Source organism: Dermochelys coriacea, chromosome 9 (genome assembly GCF_009764565.3).
Source record: "Dermochelys coriacea isolate rDerCor1 chromosome 9, rDerCor1.pri.v4, whole genome shotgun sequence".
In the NCBI taxonomy this organism is placed as follows: domain Eukaryota; kingdom Metazoa; phylum Chordata; order Testudines; family Dermochelyidae; genus Dermochelys; species Dermochelys coriacea.
In genome coordinates, this window is record NC_050076.1 from 83,948,980 (window position 1) to 83,967,057 (window position 18,078).

The 18,078-nt window shown below is 39.8% G+C and overlaps 1 protein-coding gene across 4 annotated transcripts in view; it reads right to left on the reverse strand.

Moving 5' to 3' along the window:
* Window positions 1-1,090: 1,090 nt before the first annotated feature.
* ZDHHC15 (zinc finger DHHC-type palmitoyltransferase 15) overlaps window positions 1,091-18,078 on the reverse strand; it is a 43,293-nt gene continuing 26,305 nt past the window's right edge. Inside the window, exons 10-14 of one of the 4 annotated variants that reach the window (XR_005294730.2) lie at window positions 17,808-17,917; window positions 10,470-10,552; window positions 9,909-9,942; window positions 8,818-8,869; window positions 1,091-7,421 (exon numbers count right to left, since the gene is read on the reverse strand). Coding sequence is in view for 2 of the 4 variants with exons in the window: in XM_043491836.1 (XP_043347771.1) it covers window positions 10,509-10,552; window positions 17,808-17,917 (154 nt within the window). In the remaining 2 variants the exon portion in view is untranslated. Of the gene's footprint in view, window positions 8,870-9,908; window positions 9,943-10,469; window positions 10,553-17,807; window positions 17,918-18,078 lie in introns of all 4 variants that reach the window. The other 3 variants (XR_005294728.2, XM_043491836.1, XM_038415320.2) reach the window with 3 other exon arrangements.

An 18,078-nucleotide genomic window follows, 5' to 3' on the forward strand; every position in this document is an offset into this window, starting at 1 on the left:
TAATCATTACTGTTTATTTTACTAATTCAAAAATCATGAAGGCACTAGGAACTCTGCATAGACATGAGCACCAGAGGTAGATTTCTGGCCCCTGGATGGTACCCACAGCCATTGATTTCAACTCTTTTCAGGTCATTGTTCTCTCTGGATTAATTCCACATAGTAAAACATGTTGTAGGTGCCTCATTAAGCTCTGTGGTACTAAAAATAAAGAAACCTTCCACCATAACCCACTTGCCGCTGTAGTGAAAATGCTCAAAGGGCTATTGCTGAAGATGGCAACAGTACGGTTTTCAAAAAAAAATCTCTACACAAAATACTTAGCAATTGTGCCTTATTAAAACCCCTATGTGTTAAGCTACATATGTGTTCTAATTATTAGCCATTTTAAAGATAAGTAAACTGTCAGATGAAGTGATGCCTGGTTTCTAGCCTTGTCTACCAGCCAGCATTCCTAAGAAAGGGGCTTATGTTGGTAGCTGTCTTGCATTTTATGTCCAGTAATTAGGTCTAAATGCTTCTTAAACACAAGCTAAAACTCTGAAACACTTTAAATGTAGTTCTAGCTTCTTGGTATATAATTTTTACTGTAAAATATTTAAGTCTCTTAGCTTCAAGTGCACAACAAAACAGGGTCTTGTCTTACTGTAATTTTTTGGAATACCTAGCATGAACAGTTATTCTGGAAAGAGAAGCAAAAAAAGTTTTTCACACGTAAGTGATAGCAACTGGATTGCTTGTTTGTAAAACTTGTACCTCACCTTAACATGGTACTTAATATCATTCAAAAAATATTCCAACACTTAAATGCTGTAGTGTGGCGAACTGGTAAGCTTCCTGCCTGTAATAGGGTGGAATGGAACTTCTCCTCAAAAAGACAAACTGGTGCAAGTATCCCTTCACTAGGGCAAAGGAGGCAGGAATTGAGCTTTCCACTTGTGCAGCTCCAGCAGCGAGATCTTCTCAAACCTCTCCTAGGTGGGATGAACTATCACTCCCTCCTATCCTCAGACAGCTGTTTCAGGCTTACAAGACCTTGCCTGTGAAATGGTGCTCTGGACTAACATATGGCCAATAATCAACATCAATGTAAAGCTAAAACAATTTTAATACAGTTCTTTACTGCAATACAGTATAAACCATACAATTCTCTAGTAAAAAGACCAAATAGTAGAAAACAATGCATAATATACAGTATTCGAACCATAAAAACTCCTTGAAAGTGCTACTGAAACTTACTAACACATCAAATATAGAGAATGTTTGTTGGCCAATAAAAATGGTGGTTTGTACAGAAAAAGTTTTTTAAAAATCCATTTGACACTGAAAACCAATGCCAGCATCGCTAATAAAAACTCTTGAAACTGCGCAAAAACATTCCCAATGCTGTCAGACTTTTCATAACATTATGGAAAAACAGGGGGCCCAAATGTAACATAAGGAAGTGTGAGAGATAAAACCTCATGCAGTTCCAGTCTATTACAGTCTTAGCTGAACACTCCAGTAGTCATTGAATCTGTAAGATGCATTTCAAAAAAAGCACACAAAACACACTTACTGGTATGAACACAGGGCCATATTATGCCAGCAAGTAAGTTAGTGTGTATATGTAAGGCAGAACTAATTTAAATCAAATGGCAGTCCCGTTTAAAGTTGCTGACATGGTATGGCTCACTATGCTAGTTCACATTAGTGCGAAGGGAAAGTTCTCTGCACTGGTTGTTAATATTGAAGGGGACAAGTGATGGTAGGTTTTCTCCCCAAGCAAAGCTTTCTGAGTAGTTTGGATAAAATGTTTAGTTTGATTCACACCTTCCCCAGCAAATAAAACCCATGCCTGTGCAGCAAGGAGTGAAGTTGACCAGTCAAAATTGATTTTGAAGTAGAGTAAAATATTAAACAAAATAACTACTGAAAAGCGAACTCTAACATGTAGGTTGTTTAAGTATGAATTTTTTTTTAAAAAAAGTTATTTTTGAAATGCTCCCATTTTAAACTTAGGGAAGGGGATCTCCCTTGACTAAATGATGGCTCAAGTCCATCCCTAAATGAAGATACACTGAAAACTTTACAAAAGAACTGGCAGAAGTTAAAATCGAAGCTCCATGCTTAAATGAAGCAACTTAACATTTTTATGGTACTTGGGGTTTGTCTACACACAAGTTATTCTGGAATAGTCATTGCACTTGAAATTCACACCCTACCTTATTCTAGAATAACTTTCATGTGTAGACAAGCGCTTAGTTTCCTTCACCCTTGTAGAAAGGCCCTGTCTGCACCAGAACCAGGGTGGTTTGTTGCACAGTTAGGATGCCTGTGTCATGACTTTGCACCATTTATAGATGCACCACAAAACAGCTTTAGGACTCATTGAGCACCAGTGCCCAGGGGAGAAAGAAAAACCACAGAGATACAGATTATGTGCTTTCCTTCCATGCAGGTGTGTAATAGATAATACACTGCAAAGGCTCTCCAGCTTTGCGAGTGGAGGAAAGATACCTCTTTCTGTCCAGGTTTGGTATAGGATTTGGTCACAAGTAAATGCAAAGTTAGTTACAAGTAGCAAAAAAGTTCTGTTTAGTAAAATCACCTTTGCTTGATGGGCTGCTTGATATTAGCACCCAGTGCAAAAAGAATGCCTCTTCCTAAGCACAACTGGAATAAAAGAGCAAGAATGACCCTTTTGCCTATTTTGTGTATTAGAAAAATGCATGATTGTTAAAATACCAGCTGTACTGCAGACGCTGCTGCAAACCTCAAATCCTGATATAGAATGAATACTTTAAACAGCATCTTTGCAGATTTTTGGTCTTACTTGAAATATAAATGTAAAACCTAATACCATTTTTAAAGATTTCAATGTGTTCATTCCAAATTGCAGACAGAAAACAGTAAAATAGGATTTAAAAAAATATTTAAGCATTCAAAAGAAAATATAGAAAATTGGATCTTGCTGCACTGAACAAAAAAAAAATCAGAATGACAAGGATGATGCAAAGATACCCATCGACAAATAATTGACATCAAACCAAGAAATTACATTGCACAACATTTTTTGAGAGAGCCCATTCCATCCACTCTCTGCATTAGTAACTAAAGGAAAAAATGCAGCTGGCTGAAAAATAATAAATAGTAAGTCATTTACATGTGATCAGAAAGAAAAACTCTTCTCACTTTGTATTCTTCTTTAACAAAATGAAATAAGAATGCCTGTAAAAACTAAAATGAACAAACTGATATCATCTTTGTGGACTGTTAATTATCAAAAAAGTGAAACGAGATGAAATAAGAGGAAATGATCAGGAAAAGTACATATCTAATGCTCCATGTCTGAATTGGTTGCCACCCTCCAAGCTGCTAACAGAACATTAGTTTTAATGAAAAAGCAACTCTGCCATGCAAATGCTTTAATTGATAGTTTGTGGAAAAAAACCTCAGTTTGAAATGTTCTGCATCAGAACACCTGCTGACAACTGAAAAATACCAATAAGAACAAGACATTTTTCAAGTAGAGCAGTTTCAAAACATTGTACCACAGACACAAAAAGAGAACGTGTAACTTTGAGTTGACTCGGGCCTAACAGGCAAGGGTCCAGCAATTTTTTGTTAACCTGCTTACAGCTATTAACGATCAGTTCTCTTAACACTTCTGTGGAACAGTCAGCCATAGGAATGGCAAGTCTGCTGTACTGGCTTAACAACTGTACTGAAAGCAGTTGTTCCCTGAATGCATCTTTAAAATCTTAACTCCCCCATCCACATCGTTAGATACAAAGGAAGTATTTCCTGACAGATTACATTCATATTGTGTTACAGACTTTATGCAGCTAGTTCTGTACTGGTACAAAATTATGCTTTCAGCCTGTGCCAGAATACACACCTCCTACACTTGGAATACACTGTAGAATTTGCTGAACCATAGCTCTGGCCATTTCTGGGAAGTAAACATTCATCACACTATCATGCTAATAGAAAACTTCCTAGTCCTTACTGATTACAGTACACCTATATGCAACAAGTACAGTCTATTAAAAATGTACAGAACTGCTTCCTGTTTAAAGGAATGCAAAAACTTACTCCTCTCCAAAAACATCTTACACTGATTCAGCAAGAGTCCAAATTTACAAAACAAACTGCAGTGCAGAGATGCTTACAAACACTAATTCCTTGGAGAGCAACTCACTGCCCAAGAAGAGGCATTGTCACAAGACACCCTATGCAGACATCAATATGATGCCTTAACTGTTTGTTAGAGCAGGGTATCTGGAATGTAAAGGGGATAATTGTCAGTAGGATATTTTGGACTGTTATTCATAGGAGACGGGCAGCTTGACAGAATGATTCATATTACAGTAAAATCCACCCACAGCATTCTTTGTGAAAGTGGTGACATTCACTGGGGAAAGTATTTATAGTACTCACGGTCATTTTTGGGGGGGGGGGGAGAAGAGGAAGAGGAGGATAGGACAAATAAATGTTTCTTATCCAATATGAACACCACAATCGGTATAAAATGGATCTGGGGAACAGGGGAACATGCTTTGCATGGGGAGGTTTGATACCCAGGTTTTTAGACTTTGAGCTAAATTAATGTTTAGTGTTTAACATTTCCAAAGCGACTTTAGGAACCCCTGTTAAGCTTTTCATCTTTTGGTCTCTGGTTTGAATTCAGTCCAGGTTGGTTGTGACTAAAAATTACTCTCTGATGGCTGTTTGGTGAATTACATAAATTGAATTTAGTGATTTCAATTCAGTTTCCACATCCAAAGCACAAAAAGCCACCACGGAGAGCATTAACTGGCAACTTGCCTCTCTCTGTCCATTCAAGCCTTCATTTCTCAAAGCAGACTGCCAGCTATTTTAGCCCTAGAGGTCCTCCCTTTAGGGAAAGCTTGTATTGCTGCCACCAGTACTGTGCCCAGTTTACATCTCAAGTGGCTAAACAGTACACTGTGCAGGGCTATCAATCTGGCACCTTTCAGGAATATTGCATTCACACAATTTAAAAATAAACATTGGGACCTGCTAGAAGGACTGTGCTCCAAAAGTTTAATAGAGCTTTAACTCCTGTTTTCTGGGATTCAGTTTACAGCTGTGTAGCCCATTCTTTTCCTTGGCAAGAACAGAGACACAACTGGATCCTGATGATATCATAGTACTTAAATATCTCTTTCTGTGATGCAGCATAAAAATATGCCCAGCAAATAGCACCAGTGAAAGAGAAAATGCACCCTTAAATTTAAAGGGCTATCATAATGTTAAAAAAATCACACTCCAGGCTGAATATTTTACCAAACAGTCTGTTTTTTTCAGTGCATTTACTTAGTGCTTTTGATAGTGTTGTGTGCATAGTGCATTTCCCCTGATGTTTGTGCACGACTTTCCTACAGCAACAGGGAAGGAAGGGGGAAAAAAACCCTTTACAAAATAAATAGGAAACTGACTGTAAAACCACAACAAATCACAGGTACCGTCGAAACTATTTAACTCAATTCTTATGGTGACGAGATTTCAAGCTGACAGAATCCTTTTTAATGGTTAAAAATACCGACTGAGTGTTATACTTCTTAGTATGTAATCCTCTGTGACCTTAGGAGTAGATCTGTAGTCACGATACACCATCAAAGCAGGGAAACTTAAGTAGAAATGTTGTATGAGGTGCTAGGCTTCCCCAAAGGACCTGGTTATTCATCTACATGCAGCCTTGAAGAAGGCAGATGCAGAATATCTCTAGGGAAGAAATAAAGGCACACTGTATCTCTCCATTTTTGGGCATAATTATGTTCAATACAGTTTTCTGTACTCAGCTTCTTTCTTGGGATGTAAAGTTTTTGCACAACTCCACTCTGTTGCATTGGACTGCAGCATCCACAAATTCGATCTGCAATCATAGTATGATCATTTCTTCTAAAAGCAAACAGGTTTATTTTGAAAACTGATTTTTTTGTCACTCAGACACTCCTGCTCTGTACTATATTTGTCACGTTTCACTTGGATTGAACTTCAGCATTTATTTTATTTTATTTTCTAAGCACATTTAGTTTTGAGCCTTGGTACTGATTTTTAAAAGTAGATTTTGAAGCGCAAAAAAACAGTTGGTGACTGTCTCCTGTCCAAACAGAAACTAAGTTACCTTAAAAAGGAGACCTGCAGGCTTACCTGGCTACAGAATAGCTTTTTAAATTAGAATATGTAAATTAAGCATGGAAATTTCAAAACAGTATTTCAAAATACCTGGAATTACTTCAGACTGTCCCGTTATGAATTGGACAGTTGTATAAACACTGATGGCCTGCCATTTTAGTGATAATTGCAACAGGAAATGCAGCTTGATGTGGTCTACCCAAAGAAGAAGGTCAGAGCTGCAGTCAGTGAGCAAACAGGAGCAGCTTCTATAGCTCCTTGTAGATACTCTCCTGCTACCACTGTACAGTTAGCTTTGGCAAGAAATGAAAGAATTAGATGGCTATAAACAGAAAAACGAAACAAGAGATACAAGAACCTACCTAAAAAACTCCAGGAGTTCCATGTGGGTCTGGCTACAGCGCTGTTCTTCCTGCCCTGAAGGATACAATCAAGCTAACAGACAATATGCCAGCCTCCTGCAACAATTGTTATCTTCACATTTTTATACATAGGGCATTTTAAAGAGTTAGTAGTGATTTAGGGGAATATTTTTAAAGGTACAAACACCAGTTAGGTACCTAACTCCCATTAATTTTCAGTGGGAGTTAAGACACTTAACTGCATTTCTCCCTTTAAAACACATTTTGCATGAGATTAGGCAATTACTTTGATTTCACGGCTATCTTTCCTTAGTATTTCACAGAAAATAATGTAATGAAAGGAGCAAGCCTTTACAGAAGTTGACTATGAATGTATTAAAAGCAGTAATGGGCTTAAACTAAAAAAAGGCAGATTCAGATTTGATAAAATAATGTCAAGAGTCACCTGATAACAGAACAGCTACCAAAAGAGGTGTGTGAGGGCCCATCTGCCAATGTACAAATTAATTAGCTAACACACTCAAAAAGATGAGAAGAGAACCTACACTAGGATATGGATGTGTTCTGCAGTCCCACTTACCCCAGCTTCTAGGAGTTAAACTGGGTGTTTGTAAAATATGTTGCTGCTGAAAGCAAGAGTTCGATTACCAGCTCCAGGATTTAAATACAGAGATGAAAGACGTCTCTCCCAAAAGCAGTGATTTATATCTGTGACAGAAGGTGGGAGGAGGAGTGTTATGTACACCAGGTTCTTTCCCCTACAATTCCCAGCTGCTGCTACTACGGGTATATCCTCCTCTCATAGCAGCAAGAGAGAAATCTCAGGGGGAAAAAGTCCATTCTGTAGACAAGGCCTTTGTCACTGAACATTTATCAAGCAGTTTCGCATCACATCCATACTTGCTGTTTCAGGAACTGTCAACAGGAAAGTAAAGACATAGTAAATAAAAAGTTGTATCTAAAATGGTATATAGTGAGCATAATGACTGATCTTATGACATATGCTTAAGGACTAATATTAGTATTGTCCATACATTACTATTATGAAACAAGCATCTAATTTCCAGCATGGATGATGATGGAGCTGCCAAGCCTGAATCTTACAGGTGGAAAGAGAAAATTAAGACCTAGACCTAAGAACTACATAACATCTATGACCCAAACTCCAAATTCCATTACCTAGTATAAAATTCTTGATTGCAAAAGTAGTTTAAAAAAATCTGGAACAATGATGTGCAGTCAAAGGAATGCAAAGTAACTGGAAAATATCACCACAGCTTGGTACTGAAAAAATCTTTACAGCACCAGTCAGTACATTTAATCAGGCAGACGTTTGAGCTAATATAATACATCAGCTACTGTGTTCAGCATTATGGGGCTAAAACCATCTTGGTTGAGGCTCCAATCACAGTTGCTGGAGCCATACATTCAATGCACATTTCCAGTTTACCTGCTTCTAGATCAATGCTTATGGAACTGAAAACAATGATTAAAAACCTTTGTAAAATGCGGATCCTGGTGGGAGAGGGAAGAAGAATGTGCTCTATGTGATTGTTAGATTCCCATGCATTAGGCCTAGGAATTAAATGAAGTCATTATATTGTCTAAAATTCCATTTAACATTTGAGTACCTGCTACAGGATTGTGCTTCAAGGCCAGTAAACTTCAAAATCCTACTGAGGATGATGCATTTCTAGACAAAAGCATCAGTGGCCTTGGCATATTCTATAACCTTGCTTCTGCCAGCATGAGCAGGTATTTTATGCACATATACAGTTGCAAATGTATATGTATGTTATCTAAATATACACTGCACATACACACAAAGGGCTCTTCCAATTTAGGCCCTGATTTGGCAAACTTGACTCACATTGAGTAGTACTTACTCAAGAAATTCTGCTGATTTAGGTGTACATTTTACTCACCGTGAGTAAAAGCTGAAGAATCAGGCCCAAGGAATATAAACAGAAATAGAAACAGCCTGCCTGGGAATATAAAGGCTTGAAGTATTTTGATATTTAGAGTGCCGGATGTTTGCAGCAATGGAAAGGACTGTGGAAATGCATTTACACTAACACTTTTCACCTATTATAGACACAATTATATATAGATATATTCAGGCCAGTCTGCCCTGGCCCACTCTCTATGAAACTGCTCCGCTCAGACATTAACTTTAAAACACCCTGAACTTGTAAAGCCCTGAAAGATCCGCCCAGCAGGTATTCTGGACAATCAGTCTAGAACATTAGGATTCCAGTCAGATAATACTTCATGATGTTTTCTTATTCTGAATATCCATTTGCTTCCTGACCTTCAATTCTGAAGTCTGTGCAAAGGGAAGATGCTGGCTCCTGAGAAGGAAGCTGAAATTTAAAGAAACAAGAAAAATAAATTAAGCATTGTTCTGTCAGAGTAATTCACACCTGCCTGCTTCAGCCTTTATACTGGGTTCAACATTATTTTAAATCATACAGACTTCAAGGAAACACTTTGCCTTCTCACTAGCATTTTTGATGGGTGTAGGGCAGCAAGTGGCTTTCAATGTTATCAAGATTCGCAACATTTCCTTCCTGGATTAGTAACATCGTCCTCCACAGAAGAAAGTGGATGCATATTCAAAAGCTATAACAAGTAGTTTATCAAATAGTCTTAGGGCTTGTCTTCACGTACCACACTATAGCGGTGCAGCTGTAGCGCTTTAGTGAAGAAGCTATTACATCGTCACCATAGCAAATCCACCTCCCTAAGAGGCGGTAGCTATGTTGACAGGTGTAGCTCTCCCCCCGACATAGTTCTGTCTACACCAGAGATTAGGCTGGTATAACTACATCGCTCAGCGGCGTGGGTTCTTCACACCCCTTGAGTGACGTAGTTCTACCGATATAATTCTCTAGTTTAGACCAGGCCTTAAATCTTCTTTTTGAAACAAAGAACTAGGTAGTGGATTATGCTGCGTTAGCACAGAATTAACACTTTGAACAAAGTAAGGATTAAATGTCCTCTGTCTACCCACTGCCCTACCTACAGAACAGAAAGAGAAGTAGATCTTTTGAAGTGGTGCTTCATTGCACGGTTCCTTTGCAGAGACTTGAGGAGGACACAGCTCATAACTGAGTGGAGCTGTGAGAGGGCATCCTCCCAATGTCGTGAAGGCCAGAATTTATGGAAGCTAAATTGATGGATCAATGACATTCTGACATGAAGGACCTGACTCCTCTCCCAGCCCATGCCATCTGCTGTTATACCCAGGCCCCTCCATGGTGAGAAAAAAACAGATGGGAGAGTCACTACTGGCTTGAGTATTGTAAGCTACTGTAATTTAGTCCTGACTGCATGGAAGAGGAATTTACTATGTAGCATGGCTATTCCCAACTCCTCCCCTACTCCACAGGCCCTACTCACCACTTTTGGAAGTACATGAAACAGATCTTCATTCCTGTGGTCATGCAGGGGAGAGATGTGATTAAATCTTAGGGAATATACTGCCCAGCCACATTCCACCATCAAATACCTCACAACTCTTTGATCCTTTCCTTCAAGTTAAATGCCTTTTGGTGCTCTTATGGGGTGTGTAAACTGAGGTGGCTTCTCTGGGCTCTCTTAGCTCACACAAATAGGTCAGAGATATGTAAAATTTATTTTCTATATCTTTGAACAAGAAGAGAGAATACTGTATGCAACACTCTGTGCACCACGCTGACAGTTCACCATAGTCCTGGGAGGTTAAAAAACAAAATAAAATAAAAAACCCCCAAACCACAACCTCCATTACCTTATCTCACACTTTTCTATTCAAAGCTCTGTACAAACACGCCATAATTAATCCTCAGTGTGTCCCTATGAGGCATTATTATCCTATTTCACAGAAGGAGATACAGACAAACAGGTTAAATGACAAGGCCTCAGAAGAAGTCCCATGTCAGAGCCAGACTGTCTCAAGTCACCTGAAAACAAAGTGCTGACCTGTCTGAGTGAGTTTTGTACCATCAGATTTGCAAACCGCTATGTCTCCATTTCTATGGCAAGAGATGAACCTTCATGATAACCTATAAAATTGAAAACAAAATGGTTAGAGATAGATAGAATAGTGTTCCTGTCATCCTTATGCTCTGAATACACCTTTAGCCATTAAATGTTATAGATAATTTTTTTACAAGCACCATTTTAAACAAAATCAGACATTCATCCTGGGGTAACCCTGCTCATTTCTAAACGGAGCGTTTGTTTATTGACATTATCTGATTCACAGTCCATGCAGACAGGCTTTAACAGCCACTTTGACAAGTAAAGATTTTCCAATTTTAATGGCATGTTTCAAGTCTGATTAGTTCAGAAAATTATACTGTCTTGCTGCTATTGCTCTGGATGTAATCCAAATACTCAGTTACAGTACTATAGTACTTTAGGTGCTGGTGCATTGATAGGAAGGAAAGAGATGGCTAGAAAATGAGAGACTGCAAAGCAATATCAGTTATGTCTCAAATACATCCATCCCCTTCTATCACATGTATCTGCATGGACTGGAATTTAATCCCTACAATGAAAAAAGAGGTGATTTGCTTTGTTTCAAGGATTTATGCAAATTAACTGATGATTTCTCAGGACAGGGAGGTTTCTCTATAGTTAATTCCTCCTGGTCAGAGCACTGCAGTAACCTCCTCAACTGCAGTCAAGGCAATTCTCATGCATACAGTATTTCCTAAAGAGTAACATTTAAATTGAAATCAGATGCCTTCCGATATTTGAAGCTTTATGTGATAATCTGTGTTTACCGGCTTCCAACTATGACACAGAATATAGTGAAATATGTGATCAATTCAAGGGGAACTCTACTCTCATGATTATGCTCCCAAATTTACTGTACTACATATCCAAGTACTACATATGATTAATTATATCTAGTATTTTGGCTTGCCCTGAAACATACATTTAAATCCACCTGTGCGATTAGTTTTTAACATCATATACTACATAGATATTTAAAAAGTTCTTGTCCACAGCCTTATCTAGTTACTATAAGAGCAAACAGAATCCAAGCACACATAGGACCAACAAATTCAGGATTTGGATATTAAGTGCATTCAAGATTAATTTTTAGAAAAAATGATAAGATTATTTTATAATCTGCCAGCACAGGCCATTTGGGGGAACTTCCTGACTAGATAGATTAGAGAGAGAATATGTCTGTGAATAAAGGACAGCATTAATGAAATCAGAAAAATGCCATAACTTAAGAATTAAAGTGCATTTGGAAGTGAATGTTCTTGGTTTCTGGTTGATCAAGAAGCTCAGAATGTTTTTCATTCTAAGTGAAATGCTACAATCTTTAGCAAATGAATGTACAAAAAAAACAGGGCAAAGGTCAACACCCATTTCAAACCAAGAGGAACACAATCTTACAGTGAAGATAAAAGCAACTGAGAATATCTGTTTTCATACACCTAGTCCAGGTCATGGTGTTCCCCGCCTCCTGAATTTCAGTAACCTATATCTTGTATTCAGAAGTCTCCCAATTTCCCCTAAGATTGATTTTAAAACTATATCCACAGGTGGTTTGCCTTAGCAATTTTTGCTTTTGGCTTTAAGGTTATGCTGGGCGTTTGCTTTGTTTATGTTCAGAAAAATCAAATCACAGCCCAGGCAACGATTGTGGTGTTGTGGTTAAAAAGGAGAACATTATACAGCAAAACTTGATCAAACATTTTTCTTTTCTTTTTTTTTAAATTATCTCTGTGGCATGTCACTTCCTCAAATGCCTAGAGGAGGGACTCAGATGATGAGAACAGCTCTTATTACTTCTGCCAAAGTGCAGGTGCACGAGCAATCATAGTTGTGTGCTGCAGAAGCTCCAAGAGGAGAGAGACACCACTTAAACACATCAGGGGAGGAATCATTCTGCTTTTGGTGTGATTGACCGTGCCATTTTCTAAAACAGCATGATCAAAGCTGCTGGAAGTTCATGTTCCATCAGTTCTAGCTTTAGCATTTGTTAATCAGTGTCTTAAGCAATGAGGGGTAAAGCAAGAACAAAGACTCACTACCTCTTCTCATCTTTTCCCCACAAACATGTTTTAGTATCATGAGAAGCTATAAACACACAGAATTTGCTATCTACACTAACAGGAAGTGGTACAACAATTCAAGATCTGGAGAAAACATGCTTCTCAAGGGATGGAATTACTCCAGGACTGAGCGAGGCTTATCCAATAAGGGCCTTTCACATCATTCATTACAAGGTAAATCCTAATCCTTCTCAGTGATCATGGAGGGCCAGAGACATCATGGATCAATGCAGTTCAGCTGCAGGGAGACTAGATTTGAGCATCCTTGCATGCCGTAGAGCTTTTCTACGAAGGCTCCCTGCAGCACAGTGTACTGGAACCTGGGGAGGGGACAAGACCATCCTGGGAAGTAAGCAGGTATAACCACAACTACAGTACTCCACTGGCCATTCCCTATGCTGCACAGAAAGACAGAGGGAAGATGCCATCCCCCCGGAGGACCTCCATTGTGCTAAACCCAGTTAGTCAGGTTGCAACTGGGACAGAGGATTTGCTCTTATAAGAGAAGGGTAAATGGCATGTACTCCATTCACTTCATAGTTCTAGCAACTGAATTCCAATATTGAGGCACCTGTCCATAAAACAATACTGACTGGGGCCACAGAATGTCTTTACTGGAAAAGGTCTGAGTCACAGACCCAAAACAAACCTTTATTTGGATAAAAACAGAAAGAGCTCCCAACCCACTCCCAAAACGAGTGAGGGGAAAACTAACCTTCCAGCTCTGATGACTGTGGACTGAAGTTCTAATTCCTAGCATGTCTAGCTACACAATGTACCCAACTTTGGTTTTTTCATTTTTATCTTTAACTCTGTGATAATCTTAGTTTGGCTTTTGTGTTCTAGGAAGGAATTAGAGTCCTATTGGGAGGGCCCTACAAATTCACGACCATGAAAAACACATCACAGACCGTGAAATTAGACTTCCCCCGTGAACTCTAGCTATTGGAGGGGAGAGGAAGAGGCAGGACGAGGGGCGCTCCTTTCTGTCACTGAGCTCCAGCTGCTAGACTGCCGGGATGGGGAGGGACAGGACTTTTTCTTCTCCTGCATGGCTGCTCTTGGGGGGAGATCTGACCCACCTCCAATTACCTCTGCTGGCTTCAGGAAGCTCCTTGGCTGCATTGCACCCTCACTGTTTTCAGCTGGGCTCTGAAGGCAATGCCATGGAGCTTCCTACAGCTTGGGGAGGTGCCCAGAGGTGGGTCTGATCTCCCCCCCACTAAACAGCAGTTGTTCAGGGGAAGAGAAAGTCCTTTTCCCCTGAATATCCCACCCCAGTCTGGCCAGGACTAGATGCTAGGAGCCCCCGTGGGGGCTCTCCCAGCTGCATGGGGGAAGATCAGACCCACCTCCACCTCTGGGAACCTCTTCCAGCTGCAGAAAGCACGGTTACAACACCCTGAAATTTCAGATATCAAACATCTGAAAACATGAAACTGACCAATTTAAAAACCCTTTGGCCATGAAATTAACCAAAATGGCCCTACTTATTGGTGCTGAAAAAAACTTCAAGTTTCAGAGCAAGATGATTACACACCATTTTCTTCACTGGGAAAGAGCCTAGTACAGGTCACTGATCATTATATGAGCACTATAATCATAAGACTTCAGTGTAAAGGCTTGAAACTCAGATTTTGAGAGCTTACTTGGCAAAAGCTAATTTCATTCTTATGCATGCTTATGCTCATATTTAGAGAGCTAAGCAGACTTTTTATTCAGAGACCCTAACACTTTGTAAAGGGTAGGAGACTTGGGAACCACTCCTGAAGGGATGGATTGATTTTTTTTTAATTATTACAAATAGCACACAGAAAAACATCAATGTTATTTTAAAAAGTCCATCAGCAATGCATCACCATGTCAGACAGATTAGCTTAACTAAAATATACACGTCTTAGCAGAAGCAGATGTTTTTTCAGTCCAGATGTACAAAGGCCACTTGAAATCACTTATCTGAACCAATGTTGAAATGAGCTTCTTCAGCCCTGTTCATGAAATCCTGGAGTGCTAGTGTCTGAAGTGTGCCTTGGACAAGGTTTCATTTATTTATTTTGCAGTGACACGTCCCCTCTACAATAAAACTTTAACACAAGCTAATATTAAACCGGGGACAGTAAGGCTGCAAGTGCTGTATAGTCAGAAATAAAAAAATAATAATACTGAGGTCTAATATTGCAATTTTCATCATTAGATCTCAAAGTGCTTGAGTCTTTAACATATTTATCCTCCCAACATCCCTGTGAGGTAAGGCAGTTTTACTATCCCTATTTTACAAATGAGGAACTGAGTAACAGAGAGGATAAGTGACTTGCCCAAGGTCACACAGGAAATCTGTGGCAGAGCAGCTAACTGAACCTAGATCCTAGGCTAGTGTCCTAATAACTGGACCATCCTTCCTCTAGCTCCTTTCTGTGTTCTGCAAGTAACAAGACTGCACACACTTAAAAACCTACATAAGCTTTATTTTTAAACAAAGCTATTGCTTCCACACAGGTCCCCAGGCACGCACTGTTGAAAATGACTAAAGGGGGCTTCCTGGAAGTGAACTACAGCACAAATGGTCTTGTTTTAAGCCTGGAAATAGTTAACATGATACCAAAGCTGAGCTCCTAATGAAAGCCTAGTCTCTATAGCACTAAATGTGCATTAGCAAGCTCTTCACCTATACTTGCTTAATTCACAAGTTACGGTTACACAAGAGTTTGTGTTTTCACGATTCCTATAAGAAAAAACCATGATCCAATTCTTTAAATAGAAATCTGCTGAGCTTTCAAGCCAGGATGGAATCTCTATGCCTTTATTATTATACTTTCTACACATATGTATGTGGTTATCCTTGCTCCATATAGAAAGCACCTGCCTCATGACACCAAGTGACAATATTTTAGAACCCTAAAACTTGGAGGGCATGAAGCTTTACAGGACACCAGGATGTGTTAATGCTTGTCATCATGTTTGAAGGCTGGAGTTTGGGGGTTAACAAGTACATGAGAAAAAAAATTGTGATTCAATAGGCAGAAGCACTGAATTATTTTGAAACTGATTGTAGAGGTATCTTAACCAGAGCAAAAGCAAGCAGCGAGTGGACTTATTAGCAGGGGCTATTTCACAGGAGCACCATAGCATAAAAAGGGTGTATATGTTTTTAGAGGTCCATCAAGTCTTATGTCCTTTAATCCAAAAATTAATTTTCAATTAATCTGAAATTATAAACGTTGTACAAACAACCCATTTCACTATAATTGCTGTAGGCACAAGTATTTCTTTAACACCAATTATAGCAGCATGGACAGGTTTGTTTAAGTACCACCTACGCTACAGTCTCACTTTGAGGCAAAGCATAACTGGGCATCCTTGCTGACTGAATCACAGTGCCAAAATGCAGTTACTGTATATATGCATGTGCGCGCACACACACTGACATGTACACTGGGTAAACTTCTCATTGAGCATGCACAGTTTCGTGTCCCAAATAACTGTGGGTGCAAATAGTGAGTAAGGTAATATCTTTTATTGGACCAACTTCTGTTACTGTGAGACAAGCTTTTGAGCCACACAGAGTTTTGAGACAATAAAAAAATATTACCTCACCCACTTTGTCTGCCTAATATCCTGGGGCTGACAGGGCTACAGCCACATTGCATACCTGGTGCAAAGAGTATTTACACATCTACGTATTTAATTTGTGGGAACAATCAAATAGCTTGATGAAGAAAGGTCACCATTTCTGCCTGCAACTTGTGGGTGCAAAACTGCAAGTCCAATTACAGTAACTCCTCATTTAACATTGTAGTTATGTTCCTGAAAAATGCGACTTTAAGCAAAATGATGTTAAGCGAATCCAGTTTCCCCATAAGAATTAATGTAAATGTGGGGGTTAGATTCCAGGGAAAATTTTTTTTTGCCAGACAAAAGACATATTATATATATATATACATACACACACACACATACATATACTCTGTGTGTGTGTGTGTGTGTGTGTGTGTGTGTGTAAGTTTTAAACAAATAATTTAATACTGTACACAGCGATGATGATTGTGAAGCTTGGTTGAGGTGGTGGAGTCAGAGGGTGGGATATTTCCCAGGGAATGCCTTACTGCTAAATGATGAACTAGTAATTGGCTGAGCCCTCAAGGGTTAACTCATTGTTGTTAATGTAGCCTCACACTCTACAAGGCAGCATGAATAGAGGGACAGAGACAGAGGCACACACTCTGTGTGCGGGAGAGAGAGATGCGCATTTCCCCTTTAAGTATGCAGACACCACTCTTAAGTACACCACCTTGGTAAGTTAATCAGCAAGCTGAGACCACAGCAGCTGCTGCCAGGAAGCTCCCTCCCTCCTGAGTCCTGTTGTGTGTCCCCCCTGCTCTATGGAGATAGGGTAAGTGGGGTGCAGGAGCAGGGGCGAGGGGGACACCCTGACATTAGCTCCCCTCTCCACCTCCTTTCCTCCCGCCCACAGCAAGCAGGAGGCTCTGGAGAGCAGCTCCAAGGCAGAGGGCAGGAGCAGCACATGGCAGTGCGGGGAGGGACAGCTGAACTGCCAGCAATTGATAGCCTGCTGGGTGGCTGCTGCACAGGGAACTTAGGGGAGCTGATGGGGGGGCTGCCGGTCCACCCTGGTTCCAAGCCCCCACCAGCTAGTTGCAACGGGCTGCTCTCCCTGCAAGCAGTGGACAAAGCAGGCGGCTGCCAAACGACATTATAAGGGAACATTGCACAACTTTAAACGAGCATGTTCCCTAATTGATCAGCGACGTAACAACTAAACAACATTAACCGGGACGACTTTAAGTGAGGACAGGTTTCAGAGTGGAAGCCGTGTTAGTCTATATCAGCAAAAAGAATGAGGAGTCTTTGTGGCACCTTAGAGACTAATAAATGTATTTGGGCATAAGCTTTTGTGGGCTAAAACCCACTTCATTCGAGTTTTAGCCCACGAAAGCTTATGCCCAAATAAATTTTTTAGTCTCTAAGGTGCCACAAGTACTCCTCATTCTTTTTAAGTAAGGAGTTACTGTATTTGTAGGAGCAGAGCTCCTCCTGCAAAACGAGAGACTCATTCCAAACTTGGGCCTTATCTTTGTTCTATTTCATTAACCAAGTCATTAGCCAACATGCTCTTTCATAAGAACAACTCTCATAGTGGGTTCTCAGTGACTATTTTTGAATCCACCCAACAGTTACTTTAGTTCAAAACACAGCTAAATTTCCTTTTGTGTTACCTTACCATGGTTTTCTTCATCCAGTCCGTCATCTCCCCACTGCTCTTCATTTGCTAGCAGTGGATTCTGAGCTTCACACAATGTTCTCATTGGGAAGGAATGTCCATCACCCTGGCTGGGGAGACAAAGGCAGAAAATAAGCTACTTCCGACTTGCTTCATTTGAAGGTTGAACTACAACTTTACTCCTTGCTTTGGGCTTGAGTCAAACCTAAAACAAGTCTTTGAATGTCCAGAGATTACTTTTAAAGGACTAAATTCTGGAAAATACTGGGTT